The sequence below is a fragment of the Puntigrus tetrazona genome, unplaced genomic scaffold, assembly GCF_018831695.1.
Source record: "Puntigrus tetrazona isolate hp1 unplaced genomic scaffold, ASM1883169v1 S000000683, whole genome shotgun sequence".
Lineage (NCBI taxonomy): Eukaryota > Metazoa > Chordata > Actinopteri > Cypriniformes > Cyprinidae > Puntigrus > Puntigrus tetrazona.
The window spans coordinates 192,995-214,569 of NW_025048297.1; the positions used below are offsets into that span (position 1 = coordinate 192,995).

The window sequence follows — 21,575 nt, forward strand, 5'->3', positions numbered from 1 at the left end:
GTACTTACCAGTCTCCATGATGACATGGGTCATTTTGGCCTGGAGAGAACCCTCGATCTTCTCCGCTCCAGATTTTACTGGACAAAGATGGTTGCGGATGTTGAAGAGAAGATCAAAAAGTGCAAAAGAGCGCGCTGCGTTCAGAGGAAGACTCGTCCCCAGAAAGCCGCCCCCTTGGTTAACATTCAAACCCATAGGCCTTTAGAACTGGTCTGTATGGACTTCTTAACGCTGAAACCAGACAGCAGTAACACCAAGGATATTTTGGTCATCACAGACCATTTTACTAAGTATGCTGTAGCGATTCCTACCCGAAACCAAAAAGCACAAACCGTTGCTAAATGTCTATGGGATAATTTCTTTGTCCATTATGGCTTTCCTGAAAAGCTGCTCAGTGACCAAGGGCCAGACTTTGAATCTCGCACCATCCAAGAGCTGTGTAGGATGGCTGGCATCCGCAAAGTGAGGACCACCCCTACCATCCTAGAGGAATCCGGTGGAACGTTTTAATAGAACCCTTTTGCAGATGCTAGGTACCCTGGAGAACAAGAACAAGGCTCATTGGAAAGATCATGTCAGACCCTTGGTGCATGCGTATAACTGTACCAGGAGTGATGTAACAGGGTACTCACCCTATGAGCTTATGTTCGGCAGGCAGCCCCGACTACCAGTCGATCTCGCTTTGGACTCTCCAGTACCTCATTTCTGTCACATTCACAATATGTGAAATCCTAAAAATCGACTAGAGGAAAGCTACAAAGTTGCTACTCACAATGCATCAAAAGTAGCCGATCAGAATAAAAGACGTTTTGACAAGAATGTAAATGCCTCTGCACTTGAACGGGTGATCTGGTCCTGGTGCGAAATGTGAAACTGAGAGGGAAACACAAGCTGTCCGACAAATGGGAATCCGAGATTTATGTGGTACTCAGTAAAGCAGGTGACATGCCAGTGTATACAGTGTGCCCTTATGGAAAAGATGGACCAGTCCGCACCTTACATCGTGACTTGCTGCTGCCTTGTGGGTTTCTTGGTGTGAGTGAAATTGAAGAGTCAAATCCTCTACAGGTGCGTCGTAAGCCTAGAACCAGGTCCCACTCTGTAAATGAAGCCGTCCAACAGGAGCCTTTCATGAGCAGTCAGTCAGAATCAGAGGATGAGCCTGTTCATACAAACCCTTCAAGGTTCCAGTTGGATTTTCAACCCATTACCAAACAAACAATGGAGAGGAAAGTCATCTACCCATGGAGAATTTTACCAGAAATGATATTGGAATGGGTTCTACAGTGCCTGAAGACAAAGTTAGTGTGGAGACCTGCCGAAACCAAAGCTGTAACGACAGTAAAATCCCAGAGCTAGTAAGACCTTTAAATGAGGATGTACTGGAGTCTTCAGGTCTGTCGGATAGCCTGAGTGAGGAAGTCCAACTCCATGACCAGACACCACCTGTCCAAGGTGGTTCAAGTAGCCAACAATCTATGGATGATGACCTTGAAGGCATGGGCCCAAGACGTTCTAAAAGGCAGTGTAGGCCCCCAAAAAAATTTGAGTACCCTAAGCTGGGAAATCCGTTAACCATGGTTGTGCAGTCCCTATTGCAAGGGTTGAGTTCAGCACTTACTACCTCCTTGGAAGAATCCACGTCAGTTGACCATTCCTTGAATATGCCTGTTACTTTTCCCTCACTGGTGACAAGTCAACCTCAAGCATGGCCGAGGACGTGCCTAGAGTTAGGGGGGGGAAGTGTAACCCAGATTACTAATGCATAAACAAGTGCATACTAGTACATTAACTCAGCAATAATATTAATTAAATAATAGTTGTTTTTTTAAAAAAACAAGAACCGAAACATAAACATGACTGTGGAAAAAAAATATATAAAATATCAAAGTTATAATTGTGACCAATAGCGCATTCTTTCACTTCGGCAATGAGGTCGCGGGTGAATGACGTCATAGGGGTCCGCGATCGCGGCAATTTTTAGAGAGCAGAGGATTCGCTATCGTTCCTTTTCCTCGTGAGCCTCTCATGTGAGCAGATGTGAGATGCAGTTTCGGAAGATTCAAGGCACCGAAATGAGAGAGATTAAGGTCAGAGAAGCTGAAGGCAATTGAGAGTGACGTCTGAAACAGGGTTCATCTGCAAATGTCCTGGTTCATTTGATGTACATGTATATTAGTTCCTTGGTGAGTTAATGTTTTTTTTATTTTGTTATCTTAAAGCAGTCTGAATTTATTGTGTTTTATCAAAGGGTGCAGTACTGTTGACAAATATACCCTAATGTGTGAAGTGGGAACAAACATGCTGGCTGATAGTATAAAAAATATAAAAGTGTAATTGTATAACAAACAAACAAAAAAGATATATAAGAAAGTACACAACAATTAATAATATCTTGATTGTTAAGGAGAAATGATGCTTAGATGGACAATTTATTGCATCGTGTGTGAATGAATGTTAATCTATGTGAAATTGTTATCCAATACTAATTGTTGTTATTTTGTGGCCTTATGTCTTCAAGGCCAGGTTTTCTTCCCTTTGTTCTGCTCTTGTTCCATGTGAGTTCCTTTCCTGGATGAATCGGCTGAAGTGAGAACTATTCTTGAACTGTCTCAACTCTTCATATAACTGCGGTGTGGAGTTGGACTGGCGAGCCTCCTTTAAGCGAATCTTTGAAACCTTTGCGTGAATTTCACCGGTTGGACAGACACAGGAACTAAACTTGCACACCTTCAACTGGTAGGAGTGAAATTGCACAGTTCACTTTGTCCTGATCTGGAGTGGAGATTGAAGACTGAGATTACCATCAATTAATTGACAATTGAGACGGAATTTCTGAATCCTCAAGTTTTTTTTTTCAGTTCATTGAGGAAATTAATGCTTTCGTGAAACTTGGGTACGTCATTCAGAGAAATTATACTTTGTTTTATTTGTTCATTTTCCTAATTATAAGTCTGTGTTGTTTATTTGGTTTAAAGGGATCACTAAAATAAAATCTCATTCAAATAACTTGTTCACTTCTGCTACATTCTCTCTCTCTCTCCTCGGACGAACCAAACCTTTGCACTAACTGGTCTATCATCAGAGTAGGTCTAAACCTTACATTACGTATCACGGGTTACACATTGTTTACTGATGGTTGTTGCTTCAGGGATGAAGTAGGAGAGCTGAAGTCTGGATTTGCAGTAGTTAAAGAATTTAATGGTAGGTTTAGCACAGTGAAAGCAGGAAGGTTGACAGGAAAGCAGTCTGCTCAGAGAGCTGAATTGTTGGCAATGATAGAGGCCCTGCGCTTCGCAGAGGGACAGAAGGTTAACATTTACAGCGACTCTGCATATGTTGTTACTGCCGTACACATTGAACTTCCCAGGTGGAAGAGAATTGACTATGTCACTGCTACGGGACGTCCCATCGCGCATGCTAAAGAAGCAGAACAGCTTTCAGAGGCATTGGCCAAGCCTGCTGCAGTAGCTGTGATGAAATGTCAAGGTCATGCAACTTCTAACACATTCATTTCATTAGGAAATGCAGCGGCTGATGAAGCGGCAAAAAAGGCAGCTGGATATCTACTAAGTCAATGCCTAATGATGTCACAGCGTCAGCTGTCTGATTTGTTTCCTAATTTATCCAGACCTTATATAATTAAACAACAACACCTAGCTAGCCCATCAGAAAAGACTCAATGGTTAAACAAAGGAGCTATTAAGGCACATGATGGTTTGTGGACGTCACCAGATGGTCGTCCTGTGTTATCCTCATCATTAGCTGTTTCCACATCATATTGTTTCATGTGAAGTTTGTCAAGAACACAACATTAAGCCTTCAATGCGCCCATCAGCTGGTCATTTTCCACTGGCTAGTGGACCAGGTGATGAGGTAGTCATTGATTTTACTGATATGATAGACAGAATAAATGGTAAGAGGTACCTGTTGGTCATGGTAGACACATACACTGGATGGCCAGAAGCATTTCCTGTGGGGAAGGAAGACAGCACCGCTGTAATAAAATGTTTGATAAATCATTATATACCCCATTATGGTTTTCCGAGACGGATTAGGTCTGACAATGGAAGTCATTTTAAAAATGTGCACTTAAGAACTGTAGAAACAGCCTTAGGCCTGACACATTCATTTGGTGCTGTGTTCCATCCCCAATCACAAGGAAAAGTCGAACGTATGAATCTAACCCTGAAACACAAGCTTGCTAAAATATGTTCGCAACTTAAGATTAACTGGCTGTCTGCTTTACCACTGGCACTAATGTCTGTCCGATCTTCTGTTAACAGGGTTACGGGTTTTACACCTTTTGAACTTATGACAGGTCGATCATTTCCTGGACCAGCAACGGCTTTGTGTCTGGAGCCCATTGAACCTTTGACACATAAAGTGTATTTTGACAAACTAACTGCATTGATTAACTGTTTTTCTACTCAGGTTTCAGCATCACGCACTGACAGTGCTGAGCGAACTGCTCAGGCTAGGCCGACAGAGTGGGTGAGACTTCGTCTATTTAGGAGGAAGTGGAAGGAGCCTAGGTGGTCTACTCCGCTGAAAGTCACTGCTAGAACTTCACACTGTGTTCGCCTAGCTGGCAAAGGTGACACCTGGTATCACTTGTCTTCATGTGCAGCCTGTGACCCACCTGAGAGATCACTGAAAGATACCAGATTGGCCCTGACAAGTCAGGACCAAGAGAGGGATATTGATACTGGTAACACAAAAACATTGCACACACCAACAGCAGTACAAGCATTACTGATTATCCACACAACAGGTGATTTATTCACAGCTCCTGAAGGAGAACCTTTGGCCCATTGTGTGAGTGCTGACTGTGCATATGGAGCAGGTATTGCAAAACAGTTCGAAGAACGATATGGAACATACAAAGTAAGAATCAAAAATAAAAAACCTGGCGAGTGTGCAGTGACCAAAGAAGAAGATAGAACTGTTTTCCATCTAATCACAAAACAAGTTGCTACTGAATTACCAACATATGACAATTTTAGGAAGAGTTTAACCTACATGAGAGATTGGTGTATTACTAATAACATCAAGAGTGTTTCGGTTCCCAGGCTGGGGTGCGGACTTGACAAGCTGAAGTTTGAGAAAGTCTTACAGATCCTGAAAGAAGTGTTCACGGACGTGGACATAACTATTACTATATATACCATTTGAGTGTTAAAGAATAATTATACCTGTTTTAATTTTACTAGAGAGGGAGCTACTATCAGCAAAGGTGAAATTGATGTGACTTGGTGTACCAGCATGACCCAGATTACAGATATATCTGTTATAGGCCCATGGGCAAGATCAGGTTTGTATTGGTATTGTGGTGACAGAAGACTGTTTGTGAAAGTGAGTGAGAACGCAAAAGGAGTTTTGAGATTAGCTGCACCACTGATGATGATAGGGGAGACTATAGTGAGAAAAGAAGTAAACCCAGAAGCAGCATGAACTGGAGTCAGAAGAAGAAAACGAGAATGAGGTGTGACCTCTTACGAGGTCAAGAGAGGGATTTGTGGGATATTTTCTATCCTTTGTGAATATATATTACTGATGTTTTATTTTTTATATTATTATCATTATTATATTTTTCATTATTATTAATTCACTGTTTATTTTGAGCATTATAATCAGCTATGGTATTTAAATACAAAATAGCAAATATATCTTTTAAGTAGTATGGTATTTGTGCAAGCAATATATTGTTCAAAAGAATGTTAGTTGAACAGGGAACTGTCAGCTAACGTCCCTGGCCTATGTCTGCGTGCAGAAGAGTGATAAGCAAATTGCATGCTTGGGAGTTGAGAGGGTCAGGGGTCGTGTATGTCTCTCTTCAGGTTCTACAGGTCACAGATGGAATGAGGAGGTCAGCTTTCTTGAAAAGAGGATACAACACCGAATGGGCAATGGAGTCAGATAACGCGAGGGGGTGTGAACTGACGAGGGACGACGATAAATATTGAGAACTGCTGGAGTGTGGACACACTCTCTTGTGTGAATGAACTCAGCAGCTGATGTTTGTATCATATGCATCTGTCGAATAAATGATTTGGAATATAAAGTTATGTCTCCTCTTCGATAAAAGAATGCGCATGGATTGCAGAAAATAATTAGCACAACAACCGGCACTTTCTGTTGTCACCCAACCTGGTGTAAAGCAGAGGATCAATGGCTGACACATTGGGGGTATGGTGAGTGCCATTCCACCGGTTCCAGCCGCTCTTCTGGAGAGAAGAATTCATCCGATAGTTGATCCTCGGATTCAGGACGAACAATGGAGCTTTCGTTCTGGTTGCGGAACACTGGACCAGCTCTATAAACTCTGCAGGGTACTTGGGGATTCATGGGAGTTTGCCCAACCAGTCCAGATGTGCTTTGTGGATTTGGAGAAGGCATTCCACTGTAAGGAGCGAAATCAAAAACCTGTAATGTAATAAGACTAATCTCAGAAGGGATATCCAAAGGAACAAAAGGACTTCAAAAAGAGAGTAAACAACATCCCTGTTGCTTTACGACACCCTTTTCACCTCTGTTCTTCCTGCTTTTCCTCCTGCTGATCAGTTGTGCAAATTTTTATGAATTATACCAATTTGGAAACTATTCTTGCATGGCAAAATAAACGTTAATCTTGGTTAACTTATAATATTGTCTGAAATAACTTTTCTAGTAGGTTTGTGACTTCTGAGGTTTTCTGCATTGTTGGTGTGCTAGGGTGAGTCAGATCAACAATCGATGGATGGAGCCGGGGGCACGTTTTTGAGATCTTGACTTCTGGCCACCAAACTGGCTTTAGCATGCTATTACTTAGGGAACGCATAAAAAAAATCTTTTTGAGTCTATCGAGGAAATGGCTGCATTAAGGTAAGCGATCTATGGGGTAGCCTCTGACTAAGACCTGGACTAGCCCAGATGTGTCATGAGTCTGTTCTGGCCAAACAAGTTCTCTAAGCGACCCAGACTCCTAACGAACGATAAGTCGAAACTAGGAAGTATTATAGTTAATTAATGATCCAAATTTAATCACAACTAGAGGGATCAGCAGTTACATGTAACTAAAATCACGAAAGATTGGAGTCAGATAAAATTATGTGATGGGTTAGAATTAAAATTGGAAACGAAAAAGATTAATAAATAAGTGATTTTTAACAAGACGCAAGCAAAAGACCAAGGCTCTGGGTTCGGTTATTCAGGAAAAGGGGGACCCTACATAAGTTTTACGAGGAAAATTTGTAACCAATTTTAACGATATAAAAGTGAATTACAGTATAATAATAGCCTTTACTAGTAATGAACCCTGGACCAGAATCAGAAGATACCAAATTCGACAGGAGCCACGGTATTGAGCATCAAAAATGAGACAGACACAAGAGTACAGTTGAGTAGCCACTCTTATATTGTTTACACAGTTGACCTGTTCGGTTTGTACAAAATGTAAAATAACCCCAAAAGTTACAAAAATAAAAGTAGTAGTGTGCACACTAGAAAATAAAAGAATGTCCGTTGGGCCCTTAAACAAAAATAAAAAAATAGTTTCCAGTGCATTTGCTGTAGAGGTTGTGCAGTTCACCTTGTTCCAAAGATACTTGTAAAGTAAGTATTATGTGCAGCTGAATAGGGAAATCGGTGCTGGACTTTCCTCAGTGGACTTGGCTCGCCATCGACATGACTGGAGATGTTGGTTCTGGACAACATCCGTCCTACAAAAAAAACCTGACCGTTGCTCCGGGTATATCAAAGTGTAACACGACGATGATGGACCTCGTGGCAACTTCCCAGACAAAAGGGCAAGTGGTTAGCCGACGTAACTTCGTTCTATAACACGACTCCGGATCTTCGGTGAAGTGTGCTCCGACTTTTTTTTCTTTTTTAGGCAAACCTCCTGGTTTTGACTCCTTGCTAACGCATAGCTACCCCCGTCTCTCTCGCTATGATTTTAGAAAAAACCGAAAGAAGCTGCACCCGCGCCTCGCCTCTGTGTCGACACGCTGAACGTGACTTGCGTAACCTCTGATTGGCTGCTGAGGCTACCTACACCCACGTGGGAATACGTAAACTGTGTGATGCATACAATTGCGATAAGAGAACTAAAAAAATCTGCCGATGTGAACAAATAAAGATACAGAAAATAAACAATCTCTCTCTCTCTCTCTTTTTTTCTTTTTAGTGAACTCTATTAAAATATTATCAATGGGCCTGTTATACCTCGTTACACATTTCTTTTGTTGAAAACAAATGTCATTTTGAAGAAATTCTGTTGGTACTGTTTTAAGAGGAACCACTACCATGTCCAATCAGACACAAACTATTTGTTATACTTAATCTCTAATGCCCCCTTTCCCAGCTAAGTGGTTAATGAAAGCACAACTGTGGGGTCTGTGGATCTGAAAATACTTCTCCAAAAGCAAGAACAGGCCCAGGTTCCCCTGGCAACCAACTAATAATTCTGGTTTATGGCTTAATAGGATGTTTTCAGCACAGTTCTTTCTTTTGGAAACACATAATGTCCTCAACAATGGACTTTTTCCCCTAATCAATTCACAGGAAAACCTTTCTTTGAATTAACACACAGGTCACTGAGCATAATGTTGTTGTTCTTGTGTATCGTCTTTGGTATTGTATACGCTTTTATGCTTGCTGGTGATACTTCACTAGCTAATATCACATCTTCTTAGCCATGTTTAATATCTATAGACTCATCTTGATATGTTCTGATTGAGAATGTACACCCTGTCAAATGTCTTGTCGCCTATAGGAACAACAAATAATAACTTGACTTGTAGTTAATCCTTTGGAATCATGAGTGGCTTATATGAAAAGCAAAGGCTTCTAGATTACTTTTATTTTACCAAAATAAAAATCTTATCATGTCTTGATTTTAATTACTTTATTAGGACACAAAGGTCAGACTTTGCTTAGACTTTTAATGTAACAGAAATAATGTACACTAGAGAACAAAGTCATTCTGCAGTGGAAAAATAAATAATATTGTGCATGACTTCAACGGGCTTGGAGGACTGTAACCATACATCTATGCAATGACTATAACTTTTCTAGTCTTTTACCTCCTCAACTAGATCCAGCAACCCCTGATGGATAATGAGCTTACCCTCATCCTTTGTGCAGTGGACAGAGTGGATGGAGCTCCCCTCCAGAGTGGGGCTGGTGTCATTATGCATGAAATGAACAGTCACTAATAATTTGCATGACACCAGTAACCATGCATACATACATGAACCTATAATCAAGTACACTGGACAACACATACAAAACTGAGGAGAACTAATGAGGGTATTTAACGAGACACACCTGTACTAAATTAACAATTAACAAGAGATAGAAATTAGGGTACACAGAGCACATGAAAGGGATGGGGAGTGACACATACCCCAAAAAATCAAAATTGTAACAAATATCATCCAAAAAATAAATAAATATTATTACTCAAAGTAATCTCAAAGATACACCTTAAATCAAGTTCAAACTAAATCCAATTCTCCATGTAAACCTGGAAATTGTATTGCTTTCAAAGTATAGATCCAGAATGACTCACTCTCTTGTAAACTTTTTACCCTATCCTCTCTTATTATTTATATATGTCATGGATTATTGAGTATTACAAATTCGTAAAGACTTTTATGTTCTACTGACTTCAACTTTAATTTCCTTTTAGTCATTTCTATGTAAAAATACTCTAGCCTATACACCACAAGTGAAATATTGCAATTAATAAATGAATCTACCTTAAAATCATGACCTGATGTTACATGAATAAATATATTTGTCTTAACCATATTCTCACAATGATTGCAATTACCACACATGTAATCTTTCCTACATTTGAACGTAGCCAAGTGCTTGAGGAAAGATGATTTCTCACTAGTTTATCTAGTGGAGCTCTTCTAAACACAATAGAAGGAGATTCAGGAAAAAACTCCTGAAAACAAGGTGAGGATCACTCATCAAGATTTCCCAATAAGTTTTTAAAATTTTCTTTGCTTCAGTTTTATATTGTGTAACAAAATTTATTTTTGTTAAATTGATTTTTTTATTTTTAGCAACCTCTACTTATGTTTTTAGATTTATTGTATGCTTTCTCATTCACACTGTTTTTGTATCCACATTCTTTAAATCTATGAATCATATATTTAGGCCTTTATATCAAAATCCTCCATCATTCTTTTCAACCTCTGAAATTGCCCAAAAGGGATTTTAGCAATCAACCATGAGGGGTGAAAACTGCTCTTAGAATAGTATTCCTGTCTGTTTTTTTTTTCTAAAAATAGTTGTAATCTAAAAATCTATTTGAGTGAATGAAAAATCATAGGGATAGAGAAAAAAAGAAAGACTGATTCCAGAGGCAGCATAAATACAGATAGAGGAAGATGTCTTTGGTTGCACAGACCAGAACAAGCTTAATGAATGTTGCATCTATAAAAGACAGGAGACATACCTTTATGATACAATCTAAAAAAAATAACGTATTAACATATAAAGTATTTTTTGTTTGTCCCACAAGTAAACAGTTGTTGGGGAATGCAGTAAAATCTTTGCATGTTATCTTTTCATAGTGTTCTGTGAGAACATACTGCAACAGCCACAACACTATCAGCAACAATAGTGAGGGCTAATTCCTCCTAAAAATGAAATCTTAGAACACCCCCGGATTGGTACACAGAGTGGTTCCTGGGGAAAGTTTAAAGTTCAAACAGGGCTTTAGCTTTAACTCTTAGAAGACAGTTACCCAGTTGTACCTTTGAGTTGATGTTACATATTAACATATATAAGCTTGTATCTTATATCATACATTCATTTCAGTAACTTGATTCAGGAGTAAAATATTAGTTGGGAAAAAGTAAATGAACAGCTAGAGACCAGCATGTTGTGATTCCTGTGACCTCTAGTCCTGCTCTAAGTGCAATTGCAGTCATGTTGGCCACAATTAATAGGTAATGATTACCTATTCAGATTCTGAAGTATTTACTGATCCTGTTCATACTCTCCATCTGAAATTGACCCGAAAAGACATAGTGACAGTCCTCTTTTTTCCACTATGGCAACAAAAAAGGACAGTTCCCCTGATAAGCTAAAACTGAAGACTGAAGTAGGGCTGCTGGGTGGAGTATCTCTCATTGCAGGCATTATGGTTGGATCTGGAATCTTCATGTCTCCTCAGTATGTGCTGATTTATATAGGTAGCCCAGGTGCTAGTCTGCTAATATGGGCTGCTAGTGGATTGTTGGCCATGCTAGCTTCTTTGTGCTATGCTGAATTAGGAACTGTGATCCGTGAGTCTGGAGGAGAGTATATTTACATCTTGCGCACTTCAGGCAATATCATGGCTTTTATATGTGCCTTTACCAGTAACACTGTGTTGAGACCAACCAGCATGATTGCACTGGCACTTATTTTTGCCCAAAATGCCCTAACACCTTTTTATGATGATTGCCAACCACCAAATGGAGCAGTAAAATGTTTGGCAGCCCTAGGGATTATGGTATTGACAGTTGTCAACTGCTTTAATGTGCGCTCCTCAATCACAGTCACAGTATTATTTACAGCTGTGAAAGTACTGGCACTTATAATAATTGTGATTGGAGGAGTTGTGCTACTTATTCAAGGGGATACCTCGAACAGCCTCCAGAAATTCTTTGAAGGGACCAAGCTGAGCATCAGGCCCATAGGAATAGCATTTTACCAGTGTTTATGGTCTTATGATGGTTGGAATGCTTTAAACCATGTGACTGAGGAGATCAATCGACCTGAGGTAATCATGTTCTCAATATTTTTCACTGTGACAATAGTGTTGTATATAAAGTGAAAAAAAAGGGTTTTCATTAAAAATGTATGAAAGCTAATGTTCATATATATATATATATATATATATATATATATATATATATATATATATATATATATATATATTAGTATATTTTAATTTGTCACAATTTCAGTTATAAATCAAGGGATAAAATAATGTATCCTGCTTTTGAAACTAGAATGTGGAATAATCACAATGGATCTGTAAGTGCATCGTGTGGTAATATTTCAGCAGACTCATAAATAAAACTTAAAATTAGGTTGTAGAAAATTACCTATAAATAAAACTCTATTTACCTATATGTATTAAATGTTGTTTGTTTTGGTATATTCTACATTGGTAGTTTAATATAGAGGCCTGTTCTGAAGTATTCAGCTTGATAATATTTTTCTTTGAATAAACATTTACAATAAACAGTACAGCTGCAATCGAAATAATTTAACCCCCTGGACACTGCAGTTTTTGTTTAACACTGAGTTACAGTCAGAACGTGGGCTTTTGCAGAGCACTGCTGCTGATTTGGTGCACTATGTTTTACTGCATTTATAACGTCATTACTGTGCTGTAAATAATTTTTTTAAACACAGAAAAGATGTCAGTTGAAGTGTCAGTCAGTGTACTGCCAAATATATGAAAGCTGCCCCAATGAATGGAGCAGGAATGCAGTAGAGAGGTGACAGAATTATCTACTGTATATACCCTCAAGCAGTGTTTATTGGTGGTTTTAAACAATTTTGACTTTTGGGAGTTGAATAGTTTTTTTAAATATGAATGTTTAGAGACAGTTTCATTTTTCTCTGAAACACTGGAACATTTCCTTTCAGACTTGACTTAGACTCGAACCCAACACCAAAATTTATTCTAAAAAGAATTTTGATGTCATACGAAAATATATTAGTAGTATATTGTAGCATTCCAGAACAGCCACTGCACAAGTAGTAATTTAGGAGGTTAAAATACTCTGAAATTGCATACATACAAATGGCATGAAATTTGAAAGCATAACAACTGAACATATGAAACATCAATCGATAAAGCATTTTTTATTTATTTATCTTCTATACTGCAACCACATAGACTATGCATTAATGAAAATGCATATTTTTCAATGAAAGAATACTTGAATTTTGGATTGAGTGTGGACTATTTTGGTCCTTGGGTTTATATTACACTTCAATACTTTAAAGTTATCTTTTAAAATATTTTGTATCTTAAACAATGTTTAAGGATTGCATTATTTCAGTTGTTTAGAGGAGGATCTTTATTTTAAAACAGAATCTGTTTTTCATGGTTAAGATAGTAAAGAGAAATGACGTGCATGAATTTACTGTTTATACATTTATTCAGCACCAACAACTTTGTATGAGCAACTGAAGAACAAAAAGAATTGTATTCTGAAAGTCTTCTGTGACATAAGACAATTTGTTACTGCAATGCCTTAATTTCCAGCAAACTAAACACTTGTACTTAATAAATGAACTTGACACAAGGAAGTCATAGCACAGATGATTTACTGATTAAAATATGTAAAACTTATTTACAGGCAATGTTAGGGTTAGGGTTAGGGTTAGGGTTATCAATATGATGAAATGATGCAACAACATAAAACTGCGCTACCATGTGCTATGCATGCTATATGTATGTACCTGGAAACAGTAGTAGAATACAAAATGACAAAAGGGGGAGTGAAAAACAAGTTAAAACCGGCAAAGCCAGAACACTCCCCATCTGATATCTTAAAGATACCATTACCACTAACAGTTACTAGATTCTCCTTAGCTGGAGTCTGCTCTGATGAAATCACACACACACACACTTAGTCATTTACATTATTTGACACAGCTGCGTTTAAAACCCCAACTGAGTCTGGTTTCTCCCAAGGTTTTTTTTTCTCCATTTTGTACGGATGGGGTTTTGTTTCCTTGCCGCTGTCGCCTCTGGCTTGCTTTGTTGGGGACATTTAACTTCTACTGATTATCGTCGAATTGATTCCAGAGACCGTCTCTGCATTTAATAACAAATTGGTCACTTTCATCATTATACATCCCTGTCATTGTACTCTTCTACCTTATACTGTACAGTGCTTTGATGCAACCTGTGTTGTTAAAAGCGCTATATAAATAAGAATGATTGATTGATTGATTGATGAAAGAAGGTATACTATTTCAGGTAGACTTTTGTTGGCTTTAAAAGCATGTGGAGTGCAACTAGCTTTTTTAATTGTTGTTCGTCAATACACAATCTGAGCTCGAAGAAAGAGACTGAGAGTAAGGGAAAGAGCAAGTCAAGCTTCAGGCAGTGTGCTCGCCTATGCAAAAGATACATCATGGCAGGTGACATATAACCTGTGCATTGCTTGCTTTAGAGCGAAGACTCGGCATCAGCTGTCAAGAGCCTGCCCGCATTGAGAGTGGCTACTGCTGCACATGCTTCAATCCCAGATGACTCTCTTTGAGGAGGAAGCCTATCCTATCGCTCTAGCTCCAGCGGCCACTCTCAGGGTGTAAAAGCAAGGGTTGCAGCTATTTTCCCCCAACAGGGAAGTTCAGCGCTTCTCCTCTCTTCTTCCGAGGGGGTTGATGTGAAGAGCGTCAAAGAGTTTGTAGAGCTTTTAAGGAGCGGAATCAAAAACCCATAATGCAATAAGACTAATCTGAGAAGGGATATCCAAAGGAACAAAATGACTTCAAAAAAAGAGTAAACAACACACACCCTCCCTGCTTTTATGACACCCTCCTCACCTCTGCTCTTCCTGCTTCCCCTCCTTCCGCCCAAAAGACTTGGCTTAAAGCTCATTAGGAATAAGGCATTATATGTCATGTGTCTTGTGAACCTATTGTTCTTCACTTTCATGCTTGGTCTCATTTGAAAGGTCTCAGTGCAATTGGTAAATTGGTCTCAATTTCACAGTAATCACTTATATTATGGAAAAGATTAAGAACTTGGTAGAACTGTGTTCTGTTGAGAAGGAGGTGTGTCCTCCTTTTGGGTCTCTGAAAGTGTTCCAGCCAGGTGTGACCCTGGAGCACGGGAACCTAAACACCAAAAGCTTTTTACAAGTACATTTGGGATCTCTTTGTCTGGTCTGAGTACATAAGGAAAGTGACAAAACACAACAAGGTGCGATTCTGTAGACAGATTGGCCCGTAGTGTGGTGTGTGTCTCCATACACCATACTATGTTCTTCTAAAGACCAGGTATAATGACCTTTTATGTTTGTTTTGTTTATGTACTGCTGAACAGTTGTGCAAATGTTTATGAATTATACCAATTTGGAAACTATTCTTGCATGGCAAAATAAATGTTAATCTTGGTTAACTTATAATATTGTCTGAAATAACTTTTCTAGTAGGTTTGTGACTTCTGAGGTTTTCCGCATTGTTGGCATGCTAGGGTGAGTCAGATCAACGATCAATGGATGGAGCCGGGGGCGCGTTTTTGAGATCTTGACTTCTGGCCACCAAACTTGCTTTAACATGCTATTACTTAGGGAACGCATAAAAAATTACTATTAAAAATTAGTTCCTCTATTGAGGAAATGGCTGCATTAAGGTAAGCGATCTACGGGGTAACCTCTGACTAAGACCTGGACTAGCCCAGATGTGTCGTGAGTCTGTTCTGGCCAAACAAGGTCTCTAAGCGACCCAGACTCCTAACAAACGATAAGTCAAAACTGGGAAGTATTATAGTTAATTAATGATCCAAATTTAATCACAACTAGAGGGATCAGCAGTTACATTTAAATAAATATAACTAAAATCACAAAAGATTGGAGTCAGATAAAATTATGTGAAGGGTCAGAATTAAAATTGGAAATGCAAAAGATTAATAAATAAAAGTGATTTTTAAAGAGACGCAAAGAAAAGACCGAACACACATTAACCTTCGACCAGGGCCTCTGGATTCCATTCTTCAGGAAAAGGGGGACCCTTACAAGCTAAACCTCTCAGTCATGCGGCTGAAGTTCAGGATGCTCACCCTCAAGCAAGTCATGTTGACTGGTTAGTCACAATAGATTTAAAAGACGTATACTTACACATGTCCATCCTTTCCTCTAAAAGGACATTCGTGCAGTTTGCAAAGTTTACCAATATAGATGAAGGGTAAAGTTTACTGATATAGGGTTCTTCCCTTCGGCCTTGCACTCTCACCCCACACATTTATGAAGTGTGTGGTTGTTTCGCTGGCTCCTCTGTGACTCCAGGGCATCCACATACTCAATTACATCGATGACTGGCTAATATTAGCACAGTCGGATGTGGTGGCAGCTCAGCATCAAGATGATGTGCTTGCTCACATGAGAGAGCTGGATTTAAGACTGAACTCCAAGAAAAGTGTGCTTTCTCCAGCACAGAGGAACACTTATATTGGTGTGGTGTGGGATTCGACCACAATGCAAACAAGTATGTCTCCTGCACAGATCGATTAGATCCTTACTGCAGTTGTAAGAGTGGTCACTCACTATCAAGTACTTTCAGAGACCTCATTGTACAAGCTAGTACACCAGATCCTTTTGTGTGGTCCTGGGAGTTCTGAAGAGAGTGCACCGGGATGCTGTCAGTCTACTGCTTGTAGCGTCATTCCTGCCAGGCCCAGCTGACTTCCTTCCTAGACGGCCCTCAATGGGAGATTCACATCAGGAGGGATCGCCTCTCACAGGCAGGGGGCACCATCACCCAAAATTCTGGAAGCTGTGGGTGTGGCCCCTGAGGGAGCACAACTTATACCTGCCAGTCTCTTAAGCGAGGTTGTTGGTTAATGGTCATCTGACCATTAAGACCACTCTGTTGCTGGCACTGTCCTCTCTTAAGAGAGTAGGAGACCTATAGGACCTCTCAGTGGCCATTTTTCATTTGGACTTTGCACCCGGCATGACCAAAGCTTTTCTGTACATTCCAAAGGTCCCTTTGGACTTTTGCACCACAACCTGTAGTACTCCAGGCTTTACACATGATTACACATGTATTCAGAGCCGTCTTGCATGAAGACATGAAGGCACAGCATCTCGTTCCTTTGAGGAACCATAGTAACATACGTAACCTGGAGACGTTCTCAAGTATGCTAATGCTGATATAGCTTTCATGAAGCCATCTGCGAAGACACATATTTCAGTGTGTTTGGCTTTAGAAAAAGCAATGGATACATACATTCGTGGAATACTCAGACTTGCAGTGAATCACACCACCACGTCCAATCATCATGTTTGTTCTTTGGTTCTTTGGCATGTTAAGGTGTTGGAGGTGTTGAATTGAGGCACCATAGTGGTGGGTCTGGATGGAGAGCAGCCAGGTGTTTGTCACTCTCACACTCAATTTGACTGACACATCACAATTCTTAGCTATGTGTTTGTTTCAATGAGCAGCATCTAAAACAAATGGATAGCTCCTTTGTCTAGTCGCTCCAATTGTCTATTGGCTTCTCTCTGAAACCTCTAAATTTCTTGAGAGTACATTGTCTATCATTATCATGTATTGGACATTGTCTATCAGTCTCATCAGTTCCTCTCTTGGGCCTCTACAGAAATATTAGAGGAGGGAATTGCATCCATTTTATGGACTGAGGGGTTTATGAACATGGATGTGGCTTTCCCTTTACCTGTCCTTTTCACCAGGAGTTATGGAAAACAAAGAAAGATTGAAGCTTGTACCGTTGCATGCTCTTGCTTCGACAAAGAGTGAGGATGGTTGTAAAGGAACGTCATATGTGTACTTGTAGTGTGAACCCTGCATCATTCACTTTTCTTAATCTAAAGGCTAACTTTTTCACAATTGAGTTAACACTTCTTGCTGTATCTAGATAAATCCAGGAGTCCAGGAAGGCCACACCCACACGTAGATGCTTCTATCTCTAAAAGCATGTTTCGTGGTTTGACGCAGGAAGGAGCACTCGAGAAGTAACATAAACAGATTTAATCCAATAACGGGCAACATAATAATAAATACAGAACATAAACCACATTGACGATTGGACAAACTCAAGACAAACACACAGGACTTAAATATACAACGTAATTGACCAAATTAATGAGACACAGCTGAAGACAATATACAATTCACACGAAGGGAAGGGCACAGAGAGCACGTGGCACAAGACAAAAACAATAACAGAGTCCAGAGATGTGATAGCATGTCTTCTAGTTCTCTGAGTTTATTGTGGTCTTTAGCTTTGTAAAAGTCTCTATTTTCATGAAGAGAGCTTTTTCAATAGCTTCTGGAGAACCGTAGGTTATATCTAGCCCTTCCCACATATGAGGTCGTGATGTCACCCAATACGGCACAGCCGGGACTAATTACCGGGACTCTCATGTTCACCCCTCTTTCCCCAGATACTTGTCACTTTACTCTACACTGGACAATTTTGCACTAGTCACTTTACATTGGACATTCACAACAGCCACTTACACTTTACACTTTACACTTAACACTTTATACTTTATATATATATATATATATATATATATATATATATATATATATATATATATATATATATATATATATATATATTTTTTTTTTTTTTTTTTTAATCTATTTCGACGCTGGAGGGTTGTAAAAAGCATTTCACTGCATGTCGTACCATGTATGTAACATGTGACAAATAAAGTTTTAATTTGAAGATTTTAAAATCTATCTGATGAGGGAGCCAGTGCAGTGCAATAAAGCATTCTAATAGTCTAACCTCGAGATCATAAACGCATGAGTTAACATTTCTGCATTTGATGTTGAGAGCATGAGTCGTGATTTGGATATTTTTTTCAGATGGAAAAATGCGGCTTTACAGATGATTGAAACATGGTTTTTAACTAGGCTCCTAACTGAAGAACTAGGCTCCTAACTGAAGAAAAAGAACAGAGCAGTCATCAAGTGTTAGAGAGAGTTTAGGTTATTACATGTGGGGTTTTTAGACCCAATAAATACCTCTGTTTTTCCAGAATTTAGTATTAAGAAGTTACTCATCACCCAGTGTTTTGTATCAACTATGCATTCTGTTAGTTTCTCAATTTGGTGTGTATCACCAGGCCACCAAACAAACATAGAGCTGAGTATCATATAGCACATAGCAGTGAAAGCTAACACCATGTTTCCTGATAATATCTCCCAGATGTATCATGTAAAGAGTGAAAAGTAACAGACATAGTACTGAGCCTTGAGGTACTCCATATTTTTCTTGTGATTGATATGATACCTCTAAACTGATGGTGGTCAGATAAATTTGATTTGAACCATGCTAAGGCACTTCAGCTAATGCCAACATTCAAGAGAAGATTGTGTAGATTGTGTCAAACGCAGCGCTGAGATCCAATAGCAGTAATAACAAGATACAACCATGATCAAATTATAGAAGTAGGTCATTTGTAACTCTAATGAGAGCAGTCTCAGTACGATGTTATGGTCTAAATCCTGATTGGAAACCCTCAAGATATCATTTTTTTCTAAGAATGGTTTTAATTGTGAGGATTCTACCTTTTCTAGTATCTTCTAGTAGGAAATTCAAGATCGGCCAGTAATTAACTTAGTCTTTGGGGTCAAGATATGTATTTTTGTTGTATGTATATACATATATATACTTCTATAATTTGATCATGGTTGTATCTAAATGCATATATATATATATATATATATATATATATATATATATATATATATATATATATATATATTTGTTTGTTTGTTTTTGTTTTTTTGGTTCCTTTTATCTATTTGTATTTTAATCTACCTCTACGTATCTCTCAGAACCATGTCATCCAGATTTCTAAATGCATTTCTCTTTTTGTCAATCTGGTATTTTCTTGGATACAGGTGGGGATGTTATGCCAGTCAAGTTAGTACCACCTGACAGTGCTTCTGTAGGATTTTACAGTGATGAACTAACTTGAAATTAGTCATTTTTTTAAAGAAAATGCAATTTATAAAATGTTGCACAGAAACCATCTTAAAACAGATTTTAAAAAATGCTGCAAGTACACTTTCCCTATGGGGACAAATAAACTAACTAATTAATAAAATTGTGGTCAGAATTTTCTTTTGCTCTAAAGACTTGAGAGCTCTTACATTTTTTTCATCTATTTCAGTAGTGATCTTTATAACTTTGCAAACTGTGCACTAAGCCAGATGAATCAATATGCCATATTCTGCCAAATAATATGTATTAATAATGAAATAATTCAATTAATAATCAAGAAAGCCATCATAAGACATTATTAAATGAGCTTAAACACTTAAAAAGTACATAAAAGAGCAAAAAGGAGAAATGTATATGACATAATGATTTGTCAATTAGTGTATTCATATGTATGTGTCATGTTAATAAGAGCAATCACTGAATAGGTTACTTCATTTTCTCTATTTTCTAATTCAATATGTCTCAAGTCTTGCCCGTTTACTGCTTTCTTTTTTTATAAATTAATGTAATACTCATGCCAGACAATGCAAAGTGATAAATGACCGGATTTAACCTGTTTTACTTTTAACCTTGGTTAAACTTTTAACCTTCCTGCTTGGTAGCTGCAGCTTGATGTCTCTAGTGGAGAGCCAGACCTGTTGTCCTGGATGGTAGGGAGGGTGTGGACGCCGACATCTGTTGGCTTGGATTTCCTGGTTTCATACAGCCTGCTGGAAACGAACATGAGTGCTGTCCCATACCCTCTCACTACGCTGTATCCAGTTATCCACTGCAGGAACCGATGAGGGTTCTCCCAACGATGGGAACATGGGAGGTTGGAACCCCAGGACGTACTGGAAGGGGGTAAGTCCAGTAAAGAAATGGGTCAAAGAATTCTGAGCATATTCGGCCCATGACAGATATTCTGACCAGCGACGCTGCTCTCTGCTAAAATAACTCCGCAGGTACCTTGCAACGTTAAACATTTGGTGGGTGATATCCTGATTTAAGGCTTAAAATTAAGGCTTGTCCAGTTGTTTACAGAAGGCCTTCCATACTTGAGACGTAAATTGTCCCAATAAACTTCCACATATAGATTCGCAGCTATCATCAGCATCCTCATTAAAGAATACTTTTGCCTAACCCGAATCCAGTGGAAGTCTCTCAGATCCAAAAGGTGCTCACATACCAAGAGGAGATGCTCAAGGGATAACAGGAACAACTGACCAAACTACAGTCAGTAAAGGAACACCTCATGCATTACATCTGGGCCATGCCTCCTCCCACACCAACAATGGTAAGCTTGGCCCTCCCTAACATGATGGTTCTGCCGAGCATTGCGAAGGTTTTGTTCGTCAAGTACGACTATACCTCAATTTCAAACAAGAGAAGTTTGATTGTGAAGAGAGGAAATGTGCTATTGTAATGACATTACTGTCTGGCAGAGCGATTGACTGGGCTACTGCAGTTTGGGAGTCTAACCCACATTCAAATTGTCTTTTGATTATTTTCTTCAACAGCTCAGGGAGATATTTGATTATTCTGCTGGGGCAAGGATATTTCGAGCCAACTCAATTACATCATGCAGGGGAAACACACAGCGGCAGAGTTCGCCATTGAATTCAGAACCCTCACTGCACAGAGCGGATGGAATGATGTAGCTCTGAAGGTAATGTTTCAATGCAGTCTTACCCCCGATTTGCAAACAGAACTGGCCTGCAAAGGAGAAGACGCATCATTTATTGAGTTTGTGAATCTGGCGATATGGATACTCTCTAGTGTCAAGCTAAAATATACCAAGTCAAGTTAAAACCCATGTACCTACTGAACCGTGTGATTACCATGAACCAATGCAAGTTAATAGTCAAGGTTT

The 21,575-nt window shown here is 39.0% G+C and overlaps 2 protein-coding genes across 2 annotated transcripts in view; both read left to right on the forward strand.

Moving 5' to 3' along the window:
• Nucleotides 1-935: 935 nt before the first annotated feature.
• On the forward strand, nucleotides 936-5,599 carry LOC122334907. The gene is made up of 2 exons (XM_043232792.1): nucleotides 936-2,186; nucleotides 2,522-5,599. Exon 2 carries the CDS (start codon nucleotides 3,826-3,828, stop codon nucleotides 5,173-5,175), a length of 1,350 nt encoding a protein of 449 aa, XP_043088727.1. The 5' UTR covers nucleotides 936-2,186; nucleotides 2,522-3,825; the 3' UTR covers nucleotides 5,176-5,599.
• A 5,406-nt stretch (nucleotides 5,600-11,005) lies between these two features.
• The window catches only part of zmp:0000001267 (b(0,+)-type amino acid transporter 1), a 29,720-nt gene continuing 19,150 nt past the window's right edge, over nucleotides 11,006-21,575 (forward strand). Inside the window, exon 1 of the mRNA XM_043232789.1 lies at nucleotides 11,006-11,767. Coding sequence (XP_043088724.1) covers nucleotides 11,054-11,767 — 714 coding nt within the window. The 5' untranslated portion in view covers nucleotides 11,006-11,053. The remainder of the gene's footprint in view (nucleotides 11,768-21,575) is intronic.